We start from the raw sequence: 21,852 nt of genomic DNA on the forward strand, positions 1-21,852 counted from the left end.
GTCCTTCTACTGCTCTGGCAATATCTTTGGGGCTAGAAGCAATGATGGGAGTGTGAAATGACGTCGGCAGAAGGAGCGACTTCGGCACCAGACATGGCAGTCAATGGTTTGGGTAACAGGGAAGATGGTGTTCGTCATGTGACTGGTGTAAATCCAATGCTTGTGGCAGTCACAGTTCACTGCAGACCAAGTAGTGAGCAATATACTTACACCAGCTCTTTCCACAGAGGTTGTAGTCCTGATGTTCGCTGAAGTTCTTTGTAAAAACCCAGTCACCTGGCCAGATGGTGGTGGCAGGTAATCAGCAACCAGTTTGCGGAGAACAGACGGGGTTATAGTTCGCTATTTACAGTAGTCAGTCAATACAGCATAAAGATACATTTGGCACGCCCCATACATTTGCTGGGCAGCCCATGACTACTTTGTAAGGGTCCAACACCTGAGTGCATAACAGTTCAGAGAATGATGCTAGTGGGAGTGTGTCTATCCATTCTAGGGCACATCTTAGACCGTTTGTTCTTCATAGTAGTTTGTTCTCTCCCTAATCCTTCTACTTGAGGATGGTTCGCATGGAATTTTTGGCATCTGCGTAATGCTCTATACACCAGTTCCATCGCGGCATTAACAAAACATACACCATTATCGCTCCAGACAGTGTGAACTAATCCAAATCAAGGAAATTACTCCTTCAGAAGCATTTTAGCAGTACTTAACGCAGTGTTGTCCTTGTAAACATGCATACTAATATGTTCTTCCTTTACAGGGAGAACATAAAAAGTCAATTTTCAATGTTCTTAAGGGAAATTCACGTGGCCGAAAGTGCCCTTTTGGGGCTCCCTCACTCTTTGCAATCTTCCAGGAAGCACATACTAGGCAATAATTCTTACAGAAAGCAACAGTGGCTGGTCTTAGATTGGTGTTACTCCACACTGTAGTGAGCAACTTGTACACGTGAGACGTGCCATAAGCATAGGATATCAAGGCTATATATTTGACAATTTCCACCTTCCCTCATCTTGCGTGTCTAACGTACAATTACCTATACATTTCCTGGTCTGCCTCAATTCTTCCAATTCTTGGGCAGTGGCCTCAGACTGAATGATTTTTTTACCTTCTCTGGTGTCAAACATCACAGGGCCTTCCTTTTGTGCGTGGCATGAGCGATACCGAGGACTAGCCTGGTCAGCAAAATCATTGCCTCTCCCTATATCCTCCACAATAGTTGTGTGCACTGCATTGAATGAAGGCCAGTTTCTTTGGCAATGTCGGGGCATTCAGTAATTTCAAGATCAATAAACCATGTATTTTTGTGCCATGTGAAGTCAGGAACCCCATTTCGGCACATAGGCGGCCGAAATGACGCGCTATGCCAAAAGCATACTAGCTTGTCCGTGTATATGTTTACTGTGAGTTCTGCACCAAGTTCACATGCTCGGTTAAGGGCAATACATTCAGCTGCCTGGGCCGAGTGTTGGGGAATCCTACAGGTTTCAGCTATTGTTTTTAAGGTTGCAATGGCCTATGCTGCTGTAGAGGTGCCATCCGGTAGTTTAGAACAAGACCCATCTACATACAGAGTACCATATGGTTGTTCGAAGGGAACATCCACAAGTCCCTTTGTTTCTGGTCAGTACACAATCATGCATTTCAACAGAACCATCAGAAGGAAGGTGTAGCAGGGTCGCTGGATTCAAGGTATTATAACACTGAATCATAATATGAGGCGCCAATAGATTCAATTCATACGTAGCAAGCCTGGCATTTGTTAAAAGGTCTGGTCTTGGTATAATTAATTAATAGGTCTATTGCATGAGGGACTGAAAGGGTGACAATATCGCATCTGCTTGTTTGATGGATAATGCTGCAGCAGCAACACCCCGTTAACAGTTCAGTAGTGCCTTTGCCACTGAAGTGGAGGAAAAGTATGCACAATGCCCGTTTTTTTACCCCCTTGCGGTTGTTAGGACAGACAACGCACAGCTTTGGCTTTCATGCACAAACAGGTTTAGTCTGGAGTCCCCAAAAGAGGGGAATTGCAAAAAATGCCGATTTTAGAGCATCAAAGCTCTGCTTGTGACAGTCCACGGCAAGGGAACAGGAGCGTTGCTTGAGGTCATTTCTAGCAATAGTTTAGCCAGGAGGGACAAACTAGGGATGCACTGCCTACAGAATGAAGTCATCCTAGGAGGCCTAACTTGTTCTGTTGTCGGAACAGACATTCTCATAAGGTCTTCCAAGCTCCGTGGGTGCAGCCGTCTCTACCCTTTTGACAATAGACGTCCCAAATAAGTGAAATGTGCCTTATAAAACTGCAATTTTCCTGGGGGATACTTGATGCCCGAGGGGTGCTAGGATTGCAACAAACCCACTGTACAATATGTGCTTTGCTCTAAGCTGCTATCAAAAGATAGTCAACATATTGTAAGAGCACTGCATGAGTGGTTGGGGGTGAAAAAGTCCAATTACGTCTTTAAAACTTGGACTTTCAGTGCCTCCCTGTGGTGCTCTGCAGAAGGTAGATGGCCCTTCAACATTAAAAGCAATTAGGTAACAACTTTGTGGATTGGAATGCTAAAGAAGAACAAGTTACTTACCAACTGTAACATTCTTTCGACTGGATGTGCCTCCCACGTATTCCTCATCTTTGATATTCATTTCCAGCTTGCTGGCCTCACAAAATGTTGTTCAGTAGAGGGCGCTGATCAACAATGTCCCTCGAGTCGATGTCCCTCAGAGCTCCGCATCGGCGTCACCATGATTATAAATAGTTGCACGCAGCGTCCGTTGCTCCGTTCCATTGTGCGGTTTGTCCAGGATGAGATGGTTAGTACCCTTGACGGAGCGTAGGCTGCAACTACAAGGAAGGATGGTAGGGGAGAGAAGGAACATGTGGGAGGAACATCCAAAAAGAATGCTACAGTTGATAAGTAACTTGTTTAATGGATTGTGTCCTCCCACGTATTCCTCATATTTGATAGACTCCCAAAGCAGTATTGTGTACAGGGAGGCGGGAGTTAAAGTTAGTATGGTTTAAACAACTTTTCCAAATTTAGTTTCTTGGCTAGTGGAGGAGTCTAGACTATAGAATCTAGTAAAGGTATGTGCAGATGACCATGTGGCAGCTGCACAGATGTCTTTTATTGGAAATCCCCTCTGGAGAGCTGATGAAGCTGCGATATCCCTGGTTGAATGAGCCCTCGGATGTTGTGGGGGTGTAGGGGGGGGTCTTTTCCTGCCAATTTATAGCATTCTAGGATAGTTAAAAGTATCCATCTTGAGATGGTTTGTTTGGTGATGGCTAGGCCTAGTTTATGTCATGCATAGCCCACAAACAATTGGTCTGATTTCCCAAGTCTTGCAAGTCTGCTGATGTAGACACTCAAAGCACGCTTTGGATGAAGTCTATGCAATCTTTCCTTATTCCCAGGATGAGGAGGGTAGAATTAAGATAATGTTACCTTCTGCGCAATATGAAATTCTGACACAACCTTTGTGAGGAAATTAGGCTTCACTTTAACTAGTTAATCCTTTACGTGGAGGTTTGCACGATACAGCTTGTAGTTCGCTCACTCTTTTGGCAGAAGTTAGTCACTAGAAAAACAGTTTTAAGAGAGAAATCTTAATGGGCAGGAAGGGAGGGGGTTCAAAGGGAGTGCCATTACACATTTTAGAACTAGAACATCCCACAGGGGGCCTTGAAAAGGAGTTTTGGGGGGGGGGGGGGGGGTAGACATTAGTCAACCCTTTCAGAAATTGAATGACTAAAAGGCATCTTAAAATAGGAGGGTTCCTCAGCCGTGCGTTTGAAAATTGATAGCACGGCGAGATAACCCTTATTGTGCCAACTTGTAGCCCTAAATTTGCTAAGTGTAGTAGGATAAAGTTAAAACGGTTGGTGTGTTGCATGGAAAAAAAAAAAAAAAAAAATACAATATTCATCTCTACACCAGCTGCAGAATGTGTTTCAATGGCAGCAGTATAGTGATATTGTTGCTGGCCTGCTGGCTGAAAGCAACACTTCAATTACGTCATCCGGGAGGTCCCAATCTTTGCATCTCACCCTTTCAGAAACCATGCGTGAAGGTTTAGCGTTCTGATATCCAGATGACCATCCCGTGAGAAAAGATCCTTTGTGGAAGACGAATCGGAGGACAGATGGACATGAGTAGAAGATAGCCCATGTTCTCCTGGCCCAATCCGGGACAATTAGGATCATGGTTTTCCAGAATCTTCTCAACTTCCTTATTACGTGAGGAATGACAGTGACTGGAGGAAACGCGTACAGAAGCAGAAACTCCCAGTCCACCACAAACGCATCTCCTAGAACTCCTCTCGGGGGAAATTCCCTGGAGCAGTACCATTGGCATTTCCTGTTGAAACTCTTTGAGAACAGATCCACCTGAGGGGTTCCCCAAAGGGTGAAGAGCTCTTAAGGACTTCCTGAGCTAATTCCCACTCGTGGGAGACTGGTCTGCCTGCTCAGAGCGTCCGCTGCTGTGTTCTCTCCAGGAAGGTGAACTGGTGATAGAGAAATTCCTTCTCAAATTGCCCAGATAGAACCAGAACTGCATTGCCTCTCGCACAGTGGCAGTGACCCTATGCCTCCTCCTTTGTTGAGGTAGTGCATGGCCACTGCGATGTCCGTCATTAGAATTTCTTTTCCCTGTACTGATGGCAGGAAAGCTTTCAGTGCTATTCCAATTGCTCTCAGCTCTAATAGGTTGATGTGTAGTTTGGACTCCGATGGACAGCAACATCCGCTGATATTCAAATAGTTGACATGGGCTCCCCACCCAGTGAGTGAGGCGTCCGTCACCATCTCTGGACATGGTTGCCAAAACGGTTCTCCTTTCAAGAGGTTCTCCCGACAAGCCCACCACTGAAGGTCCCATGCGACGGTTCTGAATTTGTAGGAGACTGACATCTTTCCTTAGAATTGCGACCATTGGGTCCCTAGAGCCCACTGGAGGGACCTCATTCTCAAGAGAGCCTCTGGCACTAGAAAAACGCAGGATGCCATAAGGCAGAGCAACCTCAAAAAGTCAAAGGCCGGCAGATGCCGGGCATTTTGAAATCTGGCCACCATCTGTAGAATATCTTGAATCCTCACCTCTGGTGGTGAGGCTTTTCCCAGGATGTGTTCAAGACTGCGCCAATAAACAGGAATTTCTGTGATGGTATCATATGGGACTTCTTGAAGTTAAGGGAGAAGACCAGCTTGTGGAGGAAGTGCCAAACGTAATCGAGCTGGTTCCGGGGACACTTCTCTGATCAACCAGTCTTCCAGGTAGGGGGTAGAGATTTATCCCTCCCTCCTGAGACTTGCTGCCACAACCGCCATTAGATTGGTGAAAATCCTTTGGGAAGAGGTTAGCCCAAATGGCAGAGCCCGAAATTTATAGTGAGGGCTGCCAATGGCGAACCTCAGGTACTCCGAGATGGACTGGCACATGAAAGTAAGCATCCTGAAGGTCCAGAGATACCAACCAATCCTGAGGTTGGAGGGCCTGAAGGATATGAGAAAGGGTCACCATCTTTAACTTGTCTTACCTGCGGAATTGTTTCAATTCTCGTAAGTCCAAGATGGGTGTCATTCCTCCGTCCTTTCAGACTTACCAACCCTTATTCCTCTCCGCTACAGGCACAGGTTCTATAGCACCCTTCTCTAGCAGGTCCAAAATCTCCTGCATTAAGGAGCGGGTCTGGAATCAAAGAGTTGCTCCCCGGTGGATGACTGAGGAGTGTGTAGGAAAGGCAGGCAGTAATCTTGGGCAACTGTTTCCAATGCCCAAGTGTCTGAAGTAATAGCCTGCCATTCTGTCAGATGTTGAGTTAACCTGCCTCCTACTGGTGTCTTGTGTAGTAAGACCTCAGAGGTGTTGGAGCGGCTGACGCAGATGCTGAAGGCAATCTAAGAACCTGCGGATGCAGACTTCGTACCTTTGCCCCGTCCATCAAGGGTGAATCGTCTGGCACCTTTGAGCTGGCTGTCCTATGCCTTTTCCGAAACCGGACTAAAAGCGGAAGGACCTACCCCTCCAGGGCGTACCTGTGGGGTGGGTTGGAGTTTGTCAAATTACAGCTCCAAGGGGTTTGACCGCCGTTTTGGGAGTTTGCAACTTCCCCAAACTGTAGCTTTTTTTAAACCAAATAGATGGATGCCATCAAAGGGCAAATTCAGAAGTCTGGATTGGACATCAGGAGCAAAGCCAGATTTCAGCAACCACGCAAATCTGCGGATTGTGGCACTAGCCACCATGGCTCTGCTGATGCCGTCAGAGCAGAGACCGGTTTAGAGGGACTCGCATTGCATCCCTCCCAGTCTCTCCTCCCCGTCGCGGAGGTGGTCGGCCGCCATTGAAGCACACGCCCAAAGGGTGTGACTGAGTCTTGCCAGCGTGCAAGTGGTGTTAGAAGAGAGCCATGCTGCATACAGAGAAGACCTTCTAGGCCATGGCGTTGTCTCGATCCTGCAGTATTGTGGGGTATGCGGATGGTCTGCCTGATGAAGTTGCAGCTTGGACTACTAGACTCTCTGGAGTCAGGTAGTTAAATAAATAAGGAGGGTCTGAAGCCAATGTCCTATATTTTGCAGAAGAATTACTTCTGGAGTTTCCCCAATTTGTGGTTACTCTTTTCTGCAAGGCTGTATGGAAGGGACTATAGGGTCTTCTTGAGGTCCCTTATCTAAAATGGCCGTTAGGTCACATTTGGTCAAAAGTGGGTGTCGTCCACCCCATGTACTCCATTAACCTGTTCATAATTAACCTATCATTCCCTTCTGCATGGTCACCAGGCTTCGGTTTACTAAAGTCTACCTCTGGAGAGATCAATACCGCTGGCCTCCTGCAACAACTCTGGCAGATCCTTTAGCCTGACCTCTTCTGGTAGAAATTCTTCTGGTAGAGAAGGTCCTGTAGGCTGTAGACCAAAGGGCCTTTCTGAATCGAGGTTTTCCCCCCCTTCTTCATATGTGAAAGATAAAGACATGAATTAAGAGCGAGGAAGAGGTGTGAAGCCCAAGTGATGGGGGGGGGGGGCTATATTAGTTATCACTGGCTGAGAAAGACTTGAAATCATCGAGGTAGACGTCATAGGTCTCGATGTAATAGAGATTGGCCTTTATGTTGGCGAGGGATTTGAGATTTTCTTTGATGTTGCCGATGGGTGGGGATTAGAGGGGGGCTCGACACCGGTCTCAAAGGAGACTCCCAATGCCTCGTGTGGAAGACGGCAAAGGGGCACGAGGCGTTTACGGTAATTTGTACTTCGACGAAGTCGTTGATGACGCAGTTTTGGACTTCAAAGGTAAAGTCCACGTCATGTGTCGAAGAGGCTTTTTTTCTACTCAAGGATTCAGGACGCACTCCGAGTACATTTTGCTGAGTTCGACAACTCACTAAGTTTTTCCCACAATCCCGGCATTTTTTTTAAAGGCGGCTCGGGGTGTTGATTGAGCCGACGATGCCATCAAATGTTTTTTTCTTCACAAAATGTAGACTTTTTTGATTCACTCAGACAGCGTTAGGTCTCTGAGGCTTACAAAGCACAGAAAAAGGGAACTGAGCAGCAGACTTTTACTGAAAAAAGAAAAATGGAGGCCAGCAAACTGGAAATGTGTATCCAAGTTAAGGAATACGTGGGAGGACAATCCATTTGAAGGCGTTCCAGGTCAATGACCGAGGGCAGAATAAGTGAAAAAGCAAAGTCATGCCAGGTACCACAGGGAACGGAGGTACCATGACCATCTTAATGGCGCAGCTATCACAAGTCTCCACCGAGTAGGGGGGGGGGGGGGGGGGGAAGACTGGTTTTCGTTTACTATGCTTCTGTGGGGGTGGACTGTTGCAGGGGCTACCCACCATTTCCCTTAATATCCCTTTACCAAATCAGTCCTGCATTACTGGTTTGATTCCTTCATTTGTTAACTTACATTGGGGCACCCTGGATAACAACGCCCCCAGTCTTACTTTGATGGGCTCCACCACAATGCAGCTTACATCATTAGAGCCAGAGGCACAGATAATGGGGTCAACTTGTAATGCTGGAGGTAGTTCGTGGCAAGAAAGCACTTCGAGAAGGACTCTGCCCAACACATCAAATATAATATATCAGGCGAGCAATAAAGCGCCTATGTAAATCCATGCCTTACAACAAGTTCAAAGCACATTTGTCCGCAACCACCAGTGGCGGCATGCAAGAGATAGTCATCATTGGTCCACACACTGGTTCTGGTATTGGACTTTGAATAAGTTTGTTTACGAACGAATCCCACTAATGTATTAACATTCCCATATAGGGGGAGAGAGAAGCACTATAGACACTATTCTGTGGGAGATGTGTTGCGACACCAATGTATAACACAAGTTTAGGCGTCTTGCTGTGTACTGGCGTTTCGACAAACAGTCCTTTACGATCTACAGGAATATGTCCCCTTCCCTCTCCTGGGCAGCCCTATTCCACTAGTTACCCATTGTAAAGTCATCCTCGTAATATTCCCTAGCTGAGTACTGCTGACTCAGTCGTGAGTCAAAGTAAGTGTGCTGCTCATTATTTCCTTCAGGTGTCTCACTTTTTGAATGCCACTGCTGGCCTTTACAAATGCTCCCCTAATTATGCTGCGATCCCATGAACAGCCGCAACCTCTTCCTTGGTGGACATTCCCAGATCCAATGGTCCTCAGCCTTCTAATAGTTACAACCAGTGGCCACCAGCGTTCCACCACCTGGTGGCGCGCTGCACCTCGTCCTCTGTACATGCCTCTCACATGCAGATGGGATGTTTCTCCTGCCGATTTTGGGAAAAGCCTGCTGCATTAAAGGTGTGTTTCTTTTAAATATTTTTATACCCGCCGCCCCCCCCCCTGTATTTAGCATGGGGGTTTGATTAGTACCTAGAAATGGTCAATATTTGAGCAGCATTTTGGGTTGGCCAGGTGGACTCATTAAGTTATGTAACAACCCTTCAACAAAATGTTACCAGAAAGCCTTTTGTCCCTCCGGAGTACACATATCCATCCCACTAAACTAGGTAAAAAAATGGAATTTCAAGATATTTAAACAGACTCCCCTTCTCCCTGCCTGTAAGCGGCCAGTGTATATTTGCTTGCGGAGGAACCACTTGCTGGACATGCAAGAGCCATTATTTCTTTGGCCAACTCACCAGTCTTCCCCTTTCACACGCTGCCAACAATTGCTCTCTCTCACCAAGCATTAGCAGACCCATCTTTAAGTTAGTCAATCTGGGTATACCACTGCTCAGGCATTTGCCTGATATCTGGATCATTTTTAGTAAAAGACTAACTGTGTTCTGTTCCAGGGTACGTGAACCTGGTGTGTGGGGGTTATCAGCATCAAACCCAGACACTTCTCTCATGGGAAACGAAAGTTACCTTGGAAATTTTTAATACAAAATAGGAAAGTCTGAATCATGCTTACACGCCTAGATTGCTTGCTCAAAGCACATTTCGCCCTCCTCATACACCCTTTCATTCTCCTGTTACTTCTAGCACTATTGCTAATATAAGCGCATCTCGTTGCTGGGGTAGGTATAACGCTTGTTCAATTCCTTCTACCCCATTTTTGATCCATGCTAACACTAACCTTCTGCGGTTTGTGTCCTGGGCTGTAATCCTGTGGACATTCATAATGTCCGCTCGTCAACAAAACACCAAGAATGAGATACCGGCACTGAGCTAGTATTACAATCAAGGTTTTATTCAAACAATGCGCTCGAGTGGAGAGAAACGACTTCATTTGGGACTCTAGCTTGTTAAAAAAAAGTATTCATATTTATACATTTTGACCAACAGGATTGCATGACACAGGATTACCACAAAAGGAGCACAGCAAACAAGCATATTCTCAGCACACAATGTCAAATCAGCAATCTGGTGTGTTGCTTCATGTTTGACAGGGAATGCACATCGGCAAGCAAGGTAGACAAGAGTTCACCCATAGTGTATTCCTGTCTTCCAATCGACACGCTGAAAGAACTGCTTTTTTCATCAAGGGCTTGTGCATATGTTGGAGCTTAATTAACAGAGACACCTGAACAAAGACAGGAAACCATTTTAAGATTAGGGGCAACGTACTCCATAAGAATGTGGAGGAATATTTTTTGCTGATGAGGGAGCCCAAAAAGTGGAAACTCGTGTGCATCTAAACATGCACCGAATGTGGAGGCTGCCAAAACATATTGGGATCTTGGCTCAGAGATGCACTGAATCTGGGGGGGTCTTGAATTGTACTGCACACTGGACAGATTGGATGGGGGCCCCGTTGGCAACAAGCACTCAATCGGGATGACACTTGGCCTTCTACAACTGTGGAGGAAGCACAACCCAATCGCTCCGAGGGTTCTCCTCTTACTCTGCCCCCTCACAAGACATATACCAGGATTTCCTTTCCATTTACCAGCACACAGGAGTTTGTAGACACACAGTATATGATCTGGACACTCAGACCAAGTGACCACTACACTACTGGGTCAGTGACCTAGGACAATAAACCCCACTTGGAGGCTGAGGCAAGAGGCTATGACAGATTTGGTGTAGAGGAAGTGATGCAGCAGTGGACATACTTTGAACAGTTGCTTGGATTATGGACGGTACTGAGAGGGGAGTTCACTAATAACAGCAGCTCCAATGAAAAAGTGGGAATTGGTGGAAGTGAAGACTAGGCTGAGAGGCAGAGGACAAAAGCGAATTAGCACAACTTAGCATTGAATGCATGCAACTGTGGGATAGATGGGACCATAACCATGCAGTGTATAACAAAGGGCTACATGAACAGCACGACAAATGTGGCAGGCTCTTAGCCTGGCTGCTAAAGAGGGAACATCTGAAAACCTGCATAGCCAAAATAGTAGATTTATGTGGGGAACAGTGGCTAGCTTTTATGAGACTCTACAGAAAGAAAAGCAGGTTGAGGAAAGGGAACAAACACTCGAGAATACGGCATTGCCCAAGCCGTCAGCTGAGACTTAACTGACCAGGAATTCATGTGGCAATTCTGCAGCTCTCGACAAATAAGACCCCATGAAGCGACAGCATCCCTACAGCGTTTTATAAAACAAACACAATTAGCAGGGAAGCTGCTGCACATGTTAAATGCATCTTACAAGGTCTGTATTCTACAAGCCTCAATGAGGGAAGCCCTAATAATCCCAATACCAAAAGCTGGTAAGGATCCCACACTGCAGATCTTACAGGCACCAGCTCCCCCCCCCCCCCCTTACCCCCCCCAAAAAAAAAAAAAAAAAAATAATGTTCACCAGTGTAATTCTGGCTAGACACCTGCAGTTGGTTATTGACTGAAACGCAGACCGAAACACTTTCACCCATGCTATTGTATTGGCCATGGAGCCACTGGAAGTTTAACTTCGAGCTGAATTTGGGGGATACAGCAATTTGGTGGTATGGGCCATTTAATATCAACGTATACAGACTACATACTATTTTAACCTCAAAGTCAATTTACTGTACATCCTGACAATTGGGGAAATTATTGGACGCAACAGTTAACTGGGAAAAGCAGTGAATAGTTCCCTTAACGGCCCAGACAAATGAGATCGCCAACGAAAACTGCAGGTTTTTTGTGCAAAGCACTTGTTCAGGTATTTAGGAATAGGAAGAGGTTCCCTACACGCACCTGAATGCACTCACTGGCAGGACCCTAGGTGAATAGCCTACCACTCTCGCTCACAAGCTGCATTGCGCTGGTCAAAAATAGTCTTTTTGCCTAGGAGGCCATATTTTATTGCAAAATGTCCCCTTGGAGATAGCCAGAAACATTGTGCCATTAAATGTCTGTATTATGGCCTTCGGGCGGGCCAGCCCAAGAACGAATAGCTCTGAAGATAGTCAACATGCGTTATAAAATGCTGGGAGTTTGGAGGAGGGGGGGGGGGGCAATACCTCACAGCACAGCTGCAATTTGTGGTGCTCTGGCTGGCAGAAGACCAAAACAGGGAGACCACACTACGTCACCTCATAAGGAGGTACTTTGGGTCACACCCACTAGGCATACTGGCACTCTAGAAATCCCAACACTAGGCAGGAGACTGAGCCCAACCTTGACGATCCTGCACTGGGAAAACCCATATTCACCCAATATGCCAGGATTTCAATAAGGGGCGACAGTGTGCGGCCCCAATTCAGGACATGCTGGGAGTAGGAGTGGAGGTCTGGGGAGATTTGTTCACTAGTGGCAGGCTACTCACATTCTCAGACATGAACAGACGTGGTCTACTGAAGTGGCCATTTTTAAACCCATGCTGTAGTGACTAGCATGGGGAGGAGTAGCTAGTCCACTCCGAGTGGACCCGTTTGAGTTACTGACAAAAATTGTATGAAGTATCAGAAAGCCCCAGTGGCAGCGGCTTAGAGCTCAGCATTAAGTCAGGTTGGGAGAAGGACTTCACGACTATGGATAAAGAGGCATGGTCAAAGATACTTACCCTCAGAGGGTCTCGTGAAACACCAGACTCAAACAGATGCAGTATACCCCGATGCATAACGTTTACCTAACCACAGCATGGATGGCCAGGATATTTAAGAATCACACAACAGACGCAGGCAAATTTATTCTGGGACTGCCCTGTGGTACAGCAATACTGGACAGAGCCTCATAGCAAGCTGGCAGTCCTGGAACTGGCATGCTAACTCCTATACCCAGGTGTCTGTTGGGCATAGGACCAAGAAACATGTGCCAACCCGGTGTTTGTACTGGCAAAGCCAAGAATCTGAATATTGTGGTGGGACAGTCAGGGCCCAACGTACAACAGGTGGCTGAAAGATAAAAAGAGAGGAGCTTGTGTGGATGAGAACCAGAGGGAAGTGGGGGATTTTACAGCATGGAATAGCCTGACAAGCTTGCCATTTTACTAGTGACCCATGGAGCTTACGAGCAGTCATATGAAGAGGGAACAGACCCATAGGAGAAAGCGAAGGCAAGCAGCTGTGATTTAGGAACAGACACAAAAGCAGTCAGACTAGGGGGAGAGGGGGAGAAAAAAAAAAAGTAGTTGGGACCAGTGATTACGGAGACTAATTAAGGACCAGGATTGTTGGCAGTGTGTGCCCAGTCCTTTACAGCCAAGATGTCTGAACAGCGGACATTTTGTCTATTTGACAGACAAAACAATAAAGCACATGATCTTTTCCTCCAGTGATGAGCAGCGCAAAAGTTTCTAGAATCCTTTATGCCGATGACCTTCTACAACTGGACCAGACCCCAATCGGCTTACGTCTGCTGGCTTCCTTAACCAAATACACTGAAGCCAACGACCTGGAAGTAAATAGACAAAAAACAAAGATAATGGTCTTTGAAAAAAGGAGCAGAAGAGGTAATCCAACATGGTTTTTGGCAGGAGAAAGTGACCAGGTCTTAGATTTTAAATATCTTGGGGTCCCGATTGATTCTTCAGGTAAACACACTGCAATGTAACTACATCCAGTGCTCCAGATAAGATTTTGAGGGGAGTATTTTACTACCCATTTTTAAACTTTGAGAGTAAATGTGATTTTAAGAGAGTAAAAATGATTCTCCTTTGCAAGAGAGTAAAATGTATGTGACATCCAGCCTGTGTGTGCAAAAACTATATCGAAATCATTACTAGGCGGCGGTTTTCTGCACTGTGACAGAATACACCTTTCATTATTTCTCCAAGGTCAGGCCATTTCATCTCTCCTGTATGTATTTAAATGTTGAAATCAAAAAAACCTAGCCAATTACATAGTGAAGCAAACAATTGTATTGTGGGTTTTGGAGGTTCGATAGCAGAATTGTCTTTTGATATGTAAGAAAAGTCCTAATTTCCTGGGGTTACTGCTACCTAATGGTATGCCAATGTTATGATACAACAGTGAATAGAGGCATGGAATCCATGCTAAATTCTATATCTAATCTAATGGTCAAATTGTTATTTATATAGCGCTTTTGGCAAAGCGCTGTACATAGAACATATTTATCACCAAACAAAAGTCGGTACTCCTTTCTCGACCTCGAAAGGAGGAAAGGTGGAGTTGGCCTTGCCGGGATTCGAACCTGCAAATCAGGCACAGATTGCAGCAATGACTACTCAACCAGCTGAGCTATCTTATTGGCCAACATCCTACAGAGGTCGGTTAATTGAGTATCGACTGAGGTATAATAATCACAGTACCTAGATGTTGGACGAACCCTTTATGAATCGCTATATAAAGTTATACCTATCTAGTTTATCACAGGGACAGGTTTTGCTGAGTTTCTATTTCAATTACCAGTGTATCTTTCCTTTGTTTCTATTTGGAGATGAAGGCAAAAGGGAAACTGCTAGGTGTGAAGAATTAAACATTACAATTTGGAACCACCATGCTCACTCATGGTCTCCCCCCCTTCCCCCTTTTCTCACCAGCCCTCGCTACAAATGAGGTAATTCCATTGCATGCTAGTAGTAAATTGTTATACGGGCGCTGATCCCATGTTACAGTTTAACTGACCGATTGTTTGTATTTATTTATAAAGCGCAGCCAGGCCCGGGGGCATACGGGCGCATAAGTTAGGTCTGGTTACAGTTGCAATAGAAAGCAGTCACTAAGGGTTACGTTACATTGCAGTTACAGGTGGGTACAAACTTAGTCATGCAAATGCATATATACGTAGTCTAGTATAAGTACATTAGCTACAAAAGTGTGCCAGTGACAGTCGATCATGCTGGGATCAGGCGGTTAGGGTGTCAGAGTCCAGGTTGTGAAGCCAACACTTCGTGTTATGTTTAACTAGGTTAAATGAAGGTTCTGCTCGCAAAAGCGCAGGTATTGTGTTCCATAATTTAGAGGCTTGTACAGGGAAGCTAGCACCACCCGAGTTATGAAGTTTAAATCTCGGTATGGACATAGTGTTAGCTTGTGCTGCTCTAAGTGGTCTTGAAGAAGTGTGAGGTGTAAGTTGGTTGGTGAGGTAGGCTGGTGCAAGGTTGGCCCTGGCTTTATGTGTAAGGGCCAGAGTTTTAAGGGAAATTCTGTGCTTGACAGGAAGCCAACGTAGTTTGCGTCTGGTCTCCGAGATGTGCATCTTTTTGGGGATGTTGAGGGCAGCTCTGATGGCATTATTTTGAATTACTTGCAGTTTGTTGATATTTTTGTAGCTAGTGCCTAAGTAAAGGGCATTACAATAGTCTATCTTGGATAGGACTAATGCTCTAGCAAGAGTGATGCAATTGGGTGAGGAGATGAACGGCTTACATGCAGTGATCAGCTTACAGGTGTAAGCGGCTGATGATGCTACTGCATTAGTTTGTTTGGAGAAGGATAAGGTGGCATCGATGTAAACCCCAAGGGTTTGGGTGTTATTTGACACGGGAATGAGATTGCCATCTATGGTGAAGGATTTAAATGCGGGGTTGAGATTTTTGAGTTTGGCGCGAGTGCCAAGGATGATCAACTCGGTTTTTTCGTCATTGAGACAGAGTCCATGATGTGCCATCCATGCGTGAATTACTGAGTAGATTTCATTAAGGGTTTTGCTGTCTGTTTCATAGTTCCCCGAGATAGGAATGAGTATCTGGGTGTCGTCCGCGTAGTTGGTATACGTGACACCCAGATAGTCAAGGATATCAAAGAGGGGCTTTGTGAATATATTATAGAGTGTCGGGGACACGCAGGAGCCTTGCGGGACTCCACAGGGTACTGGTGAAGGTTCAGCAGAATCAGTGGGAGAGAAGACCCTCATGGTTCTGTTCGCCAAGAAGGAATTGATCCAGGCTGTGGCTGCTTCTGAGAAGTGTGCTGCAGTTTTCAAGTGGTGACAGAGTGTTTGATGGTTAACCAGGTCAAAAGCTGCTGACAGATCAAGCAATAAGAGGAGTGCAAGTTTACCATTGTCTTTCAGGATTTGGATCTGGGTAGTGAGATCTATTAATGCAGTTTCCGTACCGTGTCTAGGTCGGAAACCTGACTGCCTAAGTCCTAGGAGATTGTTTGATTCTAAGTAGGCCTGTATTTGTAAATAGGCTGCTCTGTCCAGTATTTTTAGTAAGAAAGGTACAGTTGTTATCGGTCCATAGTTAGACGGGTTGGCTGGATCAAGAGTAGGTTTTTTAAGGAGTGGGATGACCCACGCATCTTTTAGGTTATCAGGCACTACTCCAGTTTTGAAGGAGGCATTGATGAGGTTAGTTATGAATGGTGCCAGGTCGTGCGCAGCAGCTTTGATGATCGGGGCAGGGCAGGCATCACCTTGGCAATTTGAAGGTTTAAGTTTCCTGATGATGTTTTCTACTTCCCAGATTGAGAGGGGTGAGAAGCTGAAAGGTTTACAAGTTGACTTAAAGGTAGGTGATTTGTTGGGTAATTGTTTGTAGTCCGAGTCAGCAAGTAGCAGGGATTTTTTTGCGTTGATTTTAGATTGTAGGCGAGCTATTTTATCTAATAAGGCCTTCTGAATATTACTACACCATAGTGCATCTGTAACATATTTGTCTATGGGGGCAATGGGGGATTCTAGTTCTTTCAAAATCTTAAAGAGTTCCTTTGTGTTGGATTCTGCTTGTGTTATCCTTTTGTTATGTGTCCTTTTTAGCAATAAAGATAGCTTCTTTGTAACTAGAGGAGGCTAGGGTTAGCTCAGTCTTATTGGATGCTGTGGGATGTTTTTTCCAATGTGACTCTGCGGTTCGCTTAGCTTTGCGTAATTCTCTTAGCTGCGGCGTGAACCAAGTGTTAAGGTGACGCTGTGGCTTGGGTTTCTGCAATTTTAGGGGGGCAATGGAGTTCAAAGCTTTAAGTATAGCCTGGTTGTAGATATCCACTGCGACTGTGGGGTCAGTCTCCGAGTCGATATTGTTCAGGATGGGGAGTAGTATGGGTAAGAGTTTGTCAGGTGTAATATCTCTTATTTCTCGTGCTGGTAGCTGGGGCGATGATAGGCGCCAGGTGAGGTGTATTGGCTTTGATAGAGAAGGTTATTATGTGATGATCCGACCAAATGCATGGGTCATTGGATAGAAGGTCAATAGAGCAATTGAGGTGAGTGATCCAGTCCAGTGTTCTGCCTTTGATATGAGTAGGCTCGTGAATAATGTGCGTGTGACCTAAATCCGATAAGGTGTTAGCTAGGTCATGGGCGTTAGTGTTCTTAGGGTCATTAAAACCAAGATTAAAGTCCCCAAGTAGGATCGTTTGAGAGCTGGGTTTGGTATCTGTGGTTATGAGTGATGCAATGTCCTCTATAAAGGAGGAGATGGGACCTGGTGGTCGGTAAATGAGGTGCAGAGATGCCGTGTGGTTAGGTGATAGAGGTAGCTTAATAGACAAGGATTCAGCAGAGGGGATTTGAGAGTCCTGGATGACTTTGATGTCGAGTGTATTTTTGAATATGATGGCAAGTCCACCTCCCTTCGTTTGAGTGGTGTTTCTGTCGCATCTAATAATAGCATAATCAATAGGTATAGCAAGGGCCAGAGATGGACCGGAGGCAGCATTAAGCCAAGTTTCCGTGACGGCGAGGAGATCGAGCTTTTTGTGGGAAATAAGGTCAGCGATGTCGAGAGCATGGGCAGGAAGAGCCTTGCATTCACCAGAGCTGCTTGGACGAGTTTGTCTTTTTGGGAAGATTTTTCAGGTGGTACAGGTAGGTCGTGCAAATGTGTATGGGCTAACTTGACTGAGTCAGTGGTCGAATTGGCAGGGTTGTAGTCAGTATGCAAATGTTTCATGCTGCGGGCTCTTAATCTAAAGTTTCTGGATAAAAGGCTGGGGTGGTGGGAGCATGGAAAGGTAGGAGGGCTAGTTCTGGAATTCAATCTAGTGTTTCTAATGGCCGTAGTACAAGGTTGGTTAGGTGTTGGTCTGGTGGCAAAGTGGCGTATCCAGAGAGCTGGATCATCCAAATACGGGTTAGCAGGTGTCATGGTGATAACCACCACCCTCACCTCGTGGCCTAACATAAATGTGCAGATGTAAGTGTCTTGACTAGGAAATGGATTAGGTTGACTAGTCCAACGTCTAGTGTAGATATATAGTAGGTGGATGAGAGTAGATAGGCACCAATACATGATGTGGGCAGTGTTGCTAGTAAGCGGGGGTTGCAAATGTGGTCTAATGGCGACCATAAGGCACAACACAATAATCAATCAAATGTGGTCTTGTAGGCGACCATAAGGCACAACACAATCAATCAAATGTGGTCTAATGGCTACCATAAGGCACAACACCTGATGCAGTGTGGCAGCATCCAAGTACAGAATAGTACGTAAACTGAAGAGGAGTTAGACATCGCCTGGGTTCGGGTAGGATACTTAAGCTAATAGTGCAGGAGGGTAGCAACTGAGTTCCGAGTCGTGCCTAAGGCTGCAAAGCTAAAGTGTATTCTAAAAGCTATTAAGTCCTAAAGCTAGTTTTTGGAACTTGCTACTTTAAGAAAAATGCTAACTAAAGCGGGAAAATAAATGCCATTGTACAGAATGCTACGCATCACACGAACTATTCAACCTTCAATAGTAGATGGAAAATAAATGCGGCCATTATGGTTTCGAATGCACGGAAGCAGCGGATGGCTGCTAGTTCTAACCTGGCGAGTTAGTTCATTGAACAAAAGGGTTCTACTACAAGCATCAGAACGTGCACTAGTGAAAAGGTATTCTTGGAGAGCAGGAAATTGTGTGTAGAATGAGGCAGTGAGTGACTATGGCTTGCCAGCAGCTTGTATATTGAAAGATTTCCACCACATTCTGTAGAAACCAAAACCATGTACCAGCCATGACGACTGCCAAGCTTGCCCAAGCAAGTTACTGTAATAAGCAATGCAGCTCAGACAGCAGCAATGCCTAGGATTCGGCCAGTAAGTCTAGACAACTGTTGCATCATTCAGCTATGTAGCAAACATGACCAATTATTTTTCGGGAGCCCTTCAGTCAGATAGGGTGCACGAAAACTTGCAAAAAGGCTTGAAAGAAAAGATCGCCTGAAGGATCAATTACCAGTTATTAACGGACACCTCATAGACGCTCGCAAATAGTCTGTCCACCACATCACTGCCTGTGCTTAGTAACATGCCAATGTAGACCAGGCAAGCAGCAGTATACAGTGGCTGGTTCTGAAGACTTCGGATGGGTCACCAAACGGCTCAGCTGCTATTTGAGGGAGGTCAGCTTTTGACAACACTGGTACTTGACCACCACGACGACCACCACCACCACCACCACCACCACCACTACCACCACTACCACCACCACCACCCCTCACCAAGGCGGTGATGTCTCCTAGATATAACATAAGGCTGATAACAGGTCAGGACTATGATGTGATCGTGTTGGGTGGGGGTTCAAACGCAACTCCAACTACACGCCAGGTAAGCCTGTGAGGTGGCAACACATTTGGTGCCATGCTTTAGGCATCCAGAAAGGGGCATCAGGTCCCAATTACTTACTGGGGGTGAAGGTCTCAACTTCACTGAAAGGGTCATATTAAGCCACCTCGCACCCCCACCTCTTCCAAAACACTAGCTACAATAGCTTTCTCCAATGCACCCTTCATACTAGAATGCTTTGGGGCTACCGTTTTGTGGACCAGAAAACATGTACTGGTATGTGGCAGCATAGAAGGGCTGCAATCTGCCTAGGCTTCACGAGGCATGGCGTTTGTTGCCTTCAGGACAAGGAGGGAATGAACAGGCCTTGTATGGTGCTTGGTTCAGACTAGCTTAGAGCTACTCTGGGGCTTGGTGCTGGGGCGTCTCAGCTCCTACTGGAGTAGGTGAACCAGTCCGTGCGTTACTCTGTAAAAAGTTGGTTAATGACTCATGCGTTAGCCTCCAAACTACCAGAAGTGAGCTGGACCCCAACAGACATCAAGGTAGGCAAAGTGTGTGCCGATCCAACGTATATAAATCCTGGAGGCAGGCAAATGTCCAAACTGCAAAGAATAGGTGACAGACATGCCAGAATAGTTCAGTAATAATTGGGAGCAAATCATGAAAAACAAACGTGGACATGCCAACTGTGTGGAAGAAAGGGCAGTTTTCAAAGAAAGAGCACACAACAGGTGGTCAACACTTGCAGAAGCATTTAAAAATATACATCTCGTTATGCAAAAGGCACATTTCTATCCCAACAATGAGAGGAAATGATGCCTACATACCATTTGAGGACACCTTTAGGACCAACTTCCCATTAAGAAAAGCCTTACCTAGCATCTACTTCTGTAGACACGCGGCCTGGAATCTTCTTCAGGATTTCCCCTCCAAACAGCACAAACAGCTTGTCCGCTACATTTGTAATTTGTTCATCTTCCGACCTGTTGGGAACACCTGCATTACATTTTGCTGCTGCCATATTTAAAGAAACGAGATTGGTCTTTCAGGCCTACAACGGTTTAATGCAGCATTTGAACAGACCTCCCCTGGGTAGGAAAGTCAATAACTGGTTATTTTCCGACTAACCAGGTTTGAGCGAAATCTATGCTGCCATACTTTGCTGGTTAGACAACAAAAATAAACAGAAAAAATGTCCATTACATGGAGCAGATCGTTTACCTGTCGAGTCACATATCCAATGACAAAGCAGCAAGCCATTCAAGAACTTGCTGCGCATGAATTTCGTTTACCACATTGGAAATCACTTGTTTCATATGCTTTGTTTTAAGACAAAAGTTATCCTAGTTAAATCACCTCGTGCTACATTGCCAGTAAAAATTAACCTACCCGCCTTTCTTCTTTCCATACTCAATGGCATCTTCAACCAGCTTCTGGTAATCTGGCATCTGGGCTGCTGCCAATATGAGCGATGGGTTAGTTGTTGCATCCTGGGGTTTATACTCGTCAATGGCTAGGAAAGAATAACCACCATGAATTTACTGTGCTACCTGCAAACAGAAATAATGTACCATTACAGGAACATGTCGCAAGCATGCAGCAATCTTTACAGCCAGACAACACAACCTCGTTGTGCACCATCCAGACTGTTGGTCACACACAGCAATAACGACATGCCAGTCCAGCACACTGCTCTACTTCCAGTTCTAGGAGAAAGTTAGTGGTTGGGCCAAACTAACACAGAAAACTACGTTTCATGTCCCGATTCTAAGACCAGGGGTAAAACTTTAAAATGCAAGCTACTAGCCAGCATAAGTTGCCCAGTGAAGGCACATAGCACACAATTTCTCACCTGCCAAGGGTCAATTCTTGCTCACCGAGAGTGGAAACGTTAAGGTCCAAAGATACAACAAAATCAGATTGTCAAAGTGTAACAGAATAATAGTCTCCAATCCACATGTGCGCTTTCAATGGGCGGGTGACAATGGACTCTTGGTGAGTAAAAGAAGTGCTGTATGGATATAGACAATTGTATTGACTTTCTTGATCACTACAGATCTGATCGCGCAATTTTGTAAAGTCGACGTTTACTAGACTGAATGAGTGAACTTGAATCAAACAGATACATTATAACATTCTGTTATGAAGACGAATGGGACTCAGGTAAGTCTTCATATAGGTTGTTTATTTAAGTAACAGGATGAAAAGACCCCCCACAACTGAGGACCCTTCTGCTTCAGTCCAGAAACACCAACTGCCAAATATAGAACATCATAAAGACTTGCAGGCTGGTTCTATGACATCACCAGAGCAAAGTGAACCTGATTAACATAGCATTCAATTTCATGCTTACCATGCAGCACTACTCTTAATAAGCAACTTCACAACCCTTTTTCTTTTTAAAGATGTATGTGTATACAACAACTAATTTGCGTTACCACATCACCTCACCTCTGATTCTCCTCACCTCTTACCTCTCTTCGCAGTGGCAACTCTACTTTTGTTCCAAACCTGACCACCATCTACTCGCACTGCACCCTTCATAACTGCAACTACCCTA

General features: G+C 45.4%; 1 protein-coding gene across 1 annotated transcript in view; it reads right to left on the reverse strand.

Moving 5' to 3' along the window:
- The window catches only part of TALDO1 (transaldolase 1), a 142,055-nt gene that overhangs the window by 81,875 nt on the left and 38,328 nt on the right, over positions 1-21,852 (reverse strand). The window contains exons 2-3 of the mRNA XM_069624037.1: positions 20,682-20,805; positions 20,168-20,275 (exon numbers count right to left, since the gene is read on the reverse strand). Coding sequence (XP_069480138.1) covers positions 20,168-20,275; positions 20,682-20,805 — 232 coding nt within the window. The remainder of the gene's footprint in view (positions 1-20,167; positions 20,276-20,681; positions 20,806-21,852) is intronic.

The sequence above is a fragment of the Ambystoma mexicanum genome, chromosome 11 (assembly GCF_040938575.1).
Source record: "Ambystoma mexicanum isolate Mex_15411 chromosome 11, UKY_AmexF1_1, whole genome shotgun sequence".
NCBI classification, from domain to species: domain Eukaryota; kingdom Metazoa; phylum Chordata; class Amphibia; order Caudata; family Ambystomatidae; genus Ambystoma; species Ambystoma mexicanum.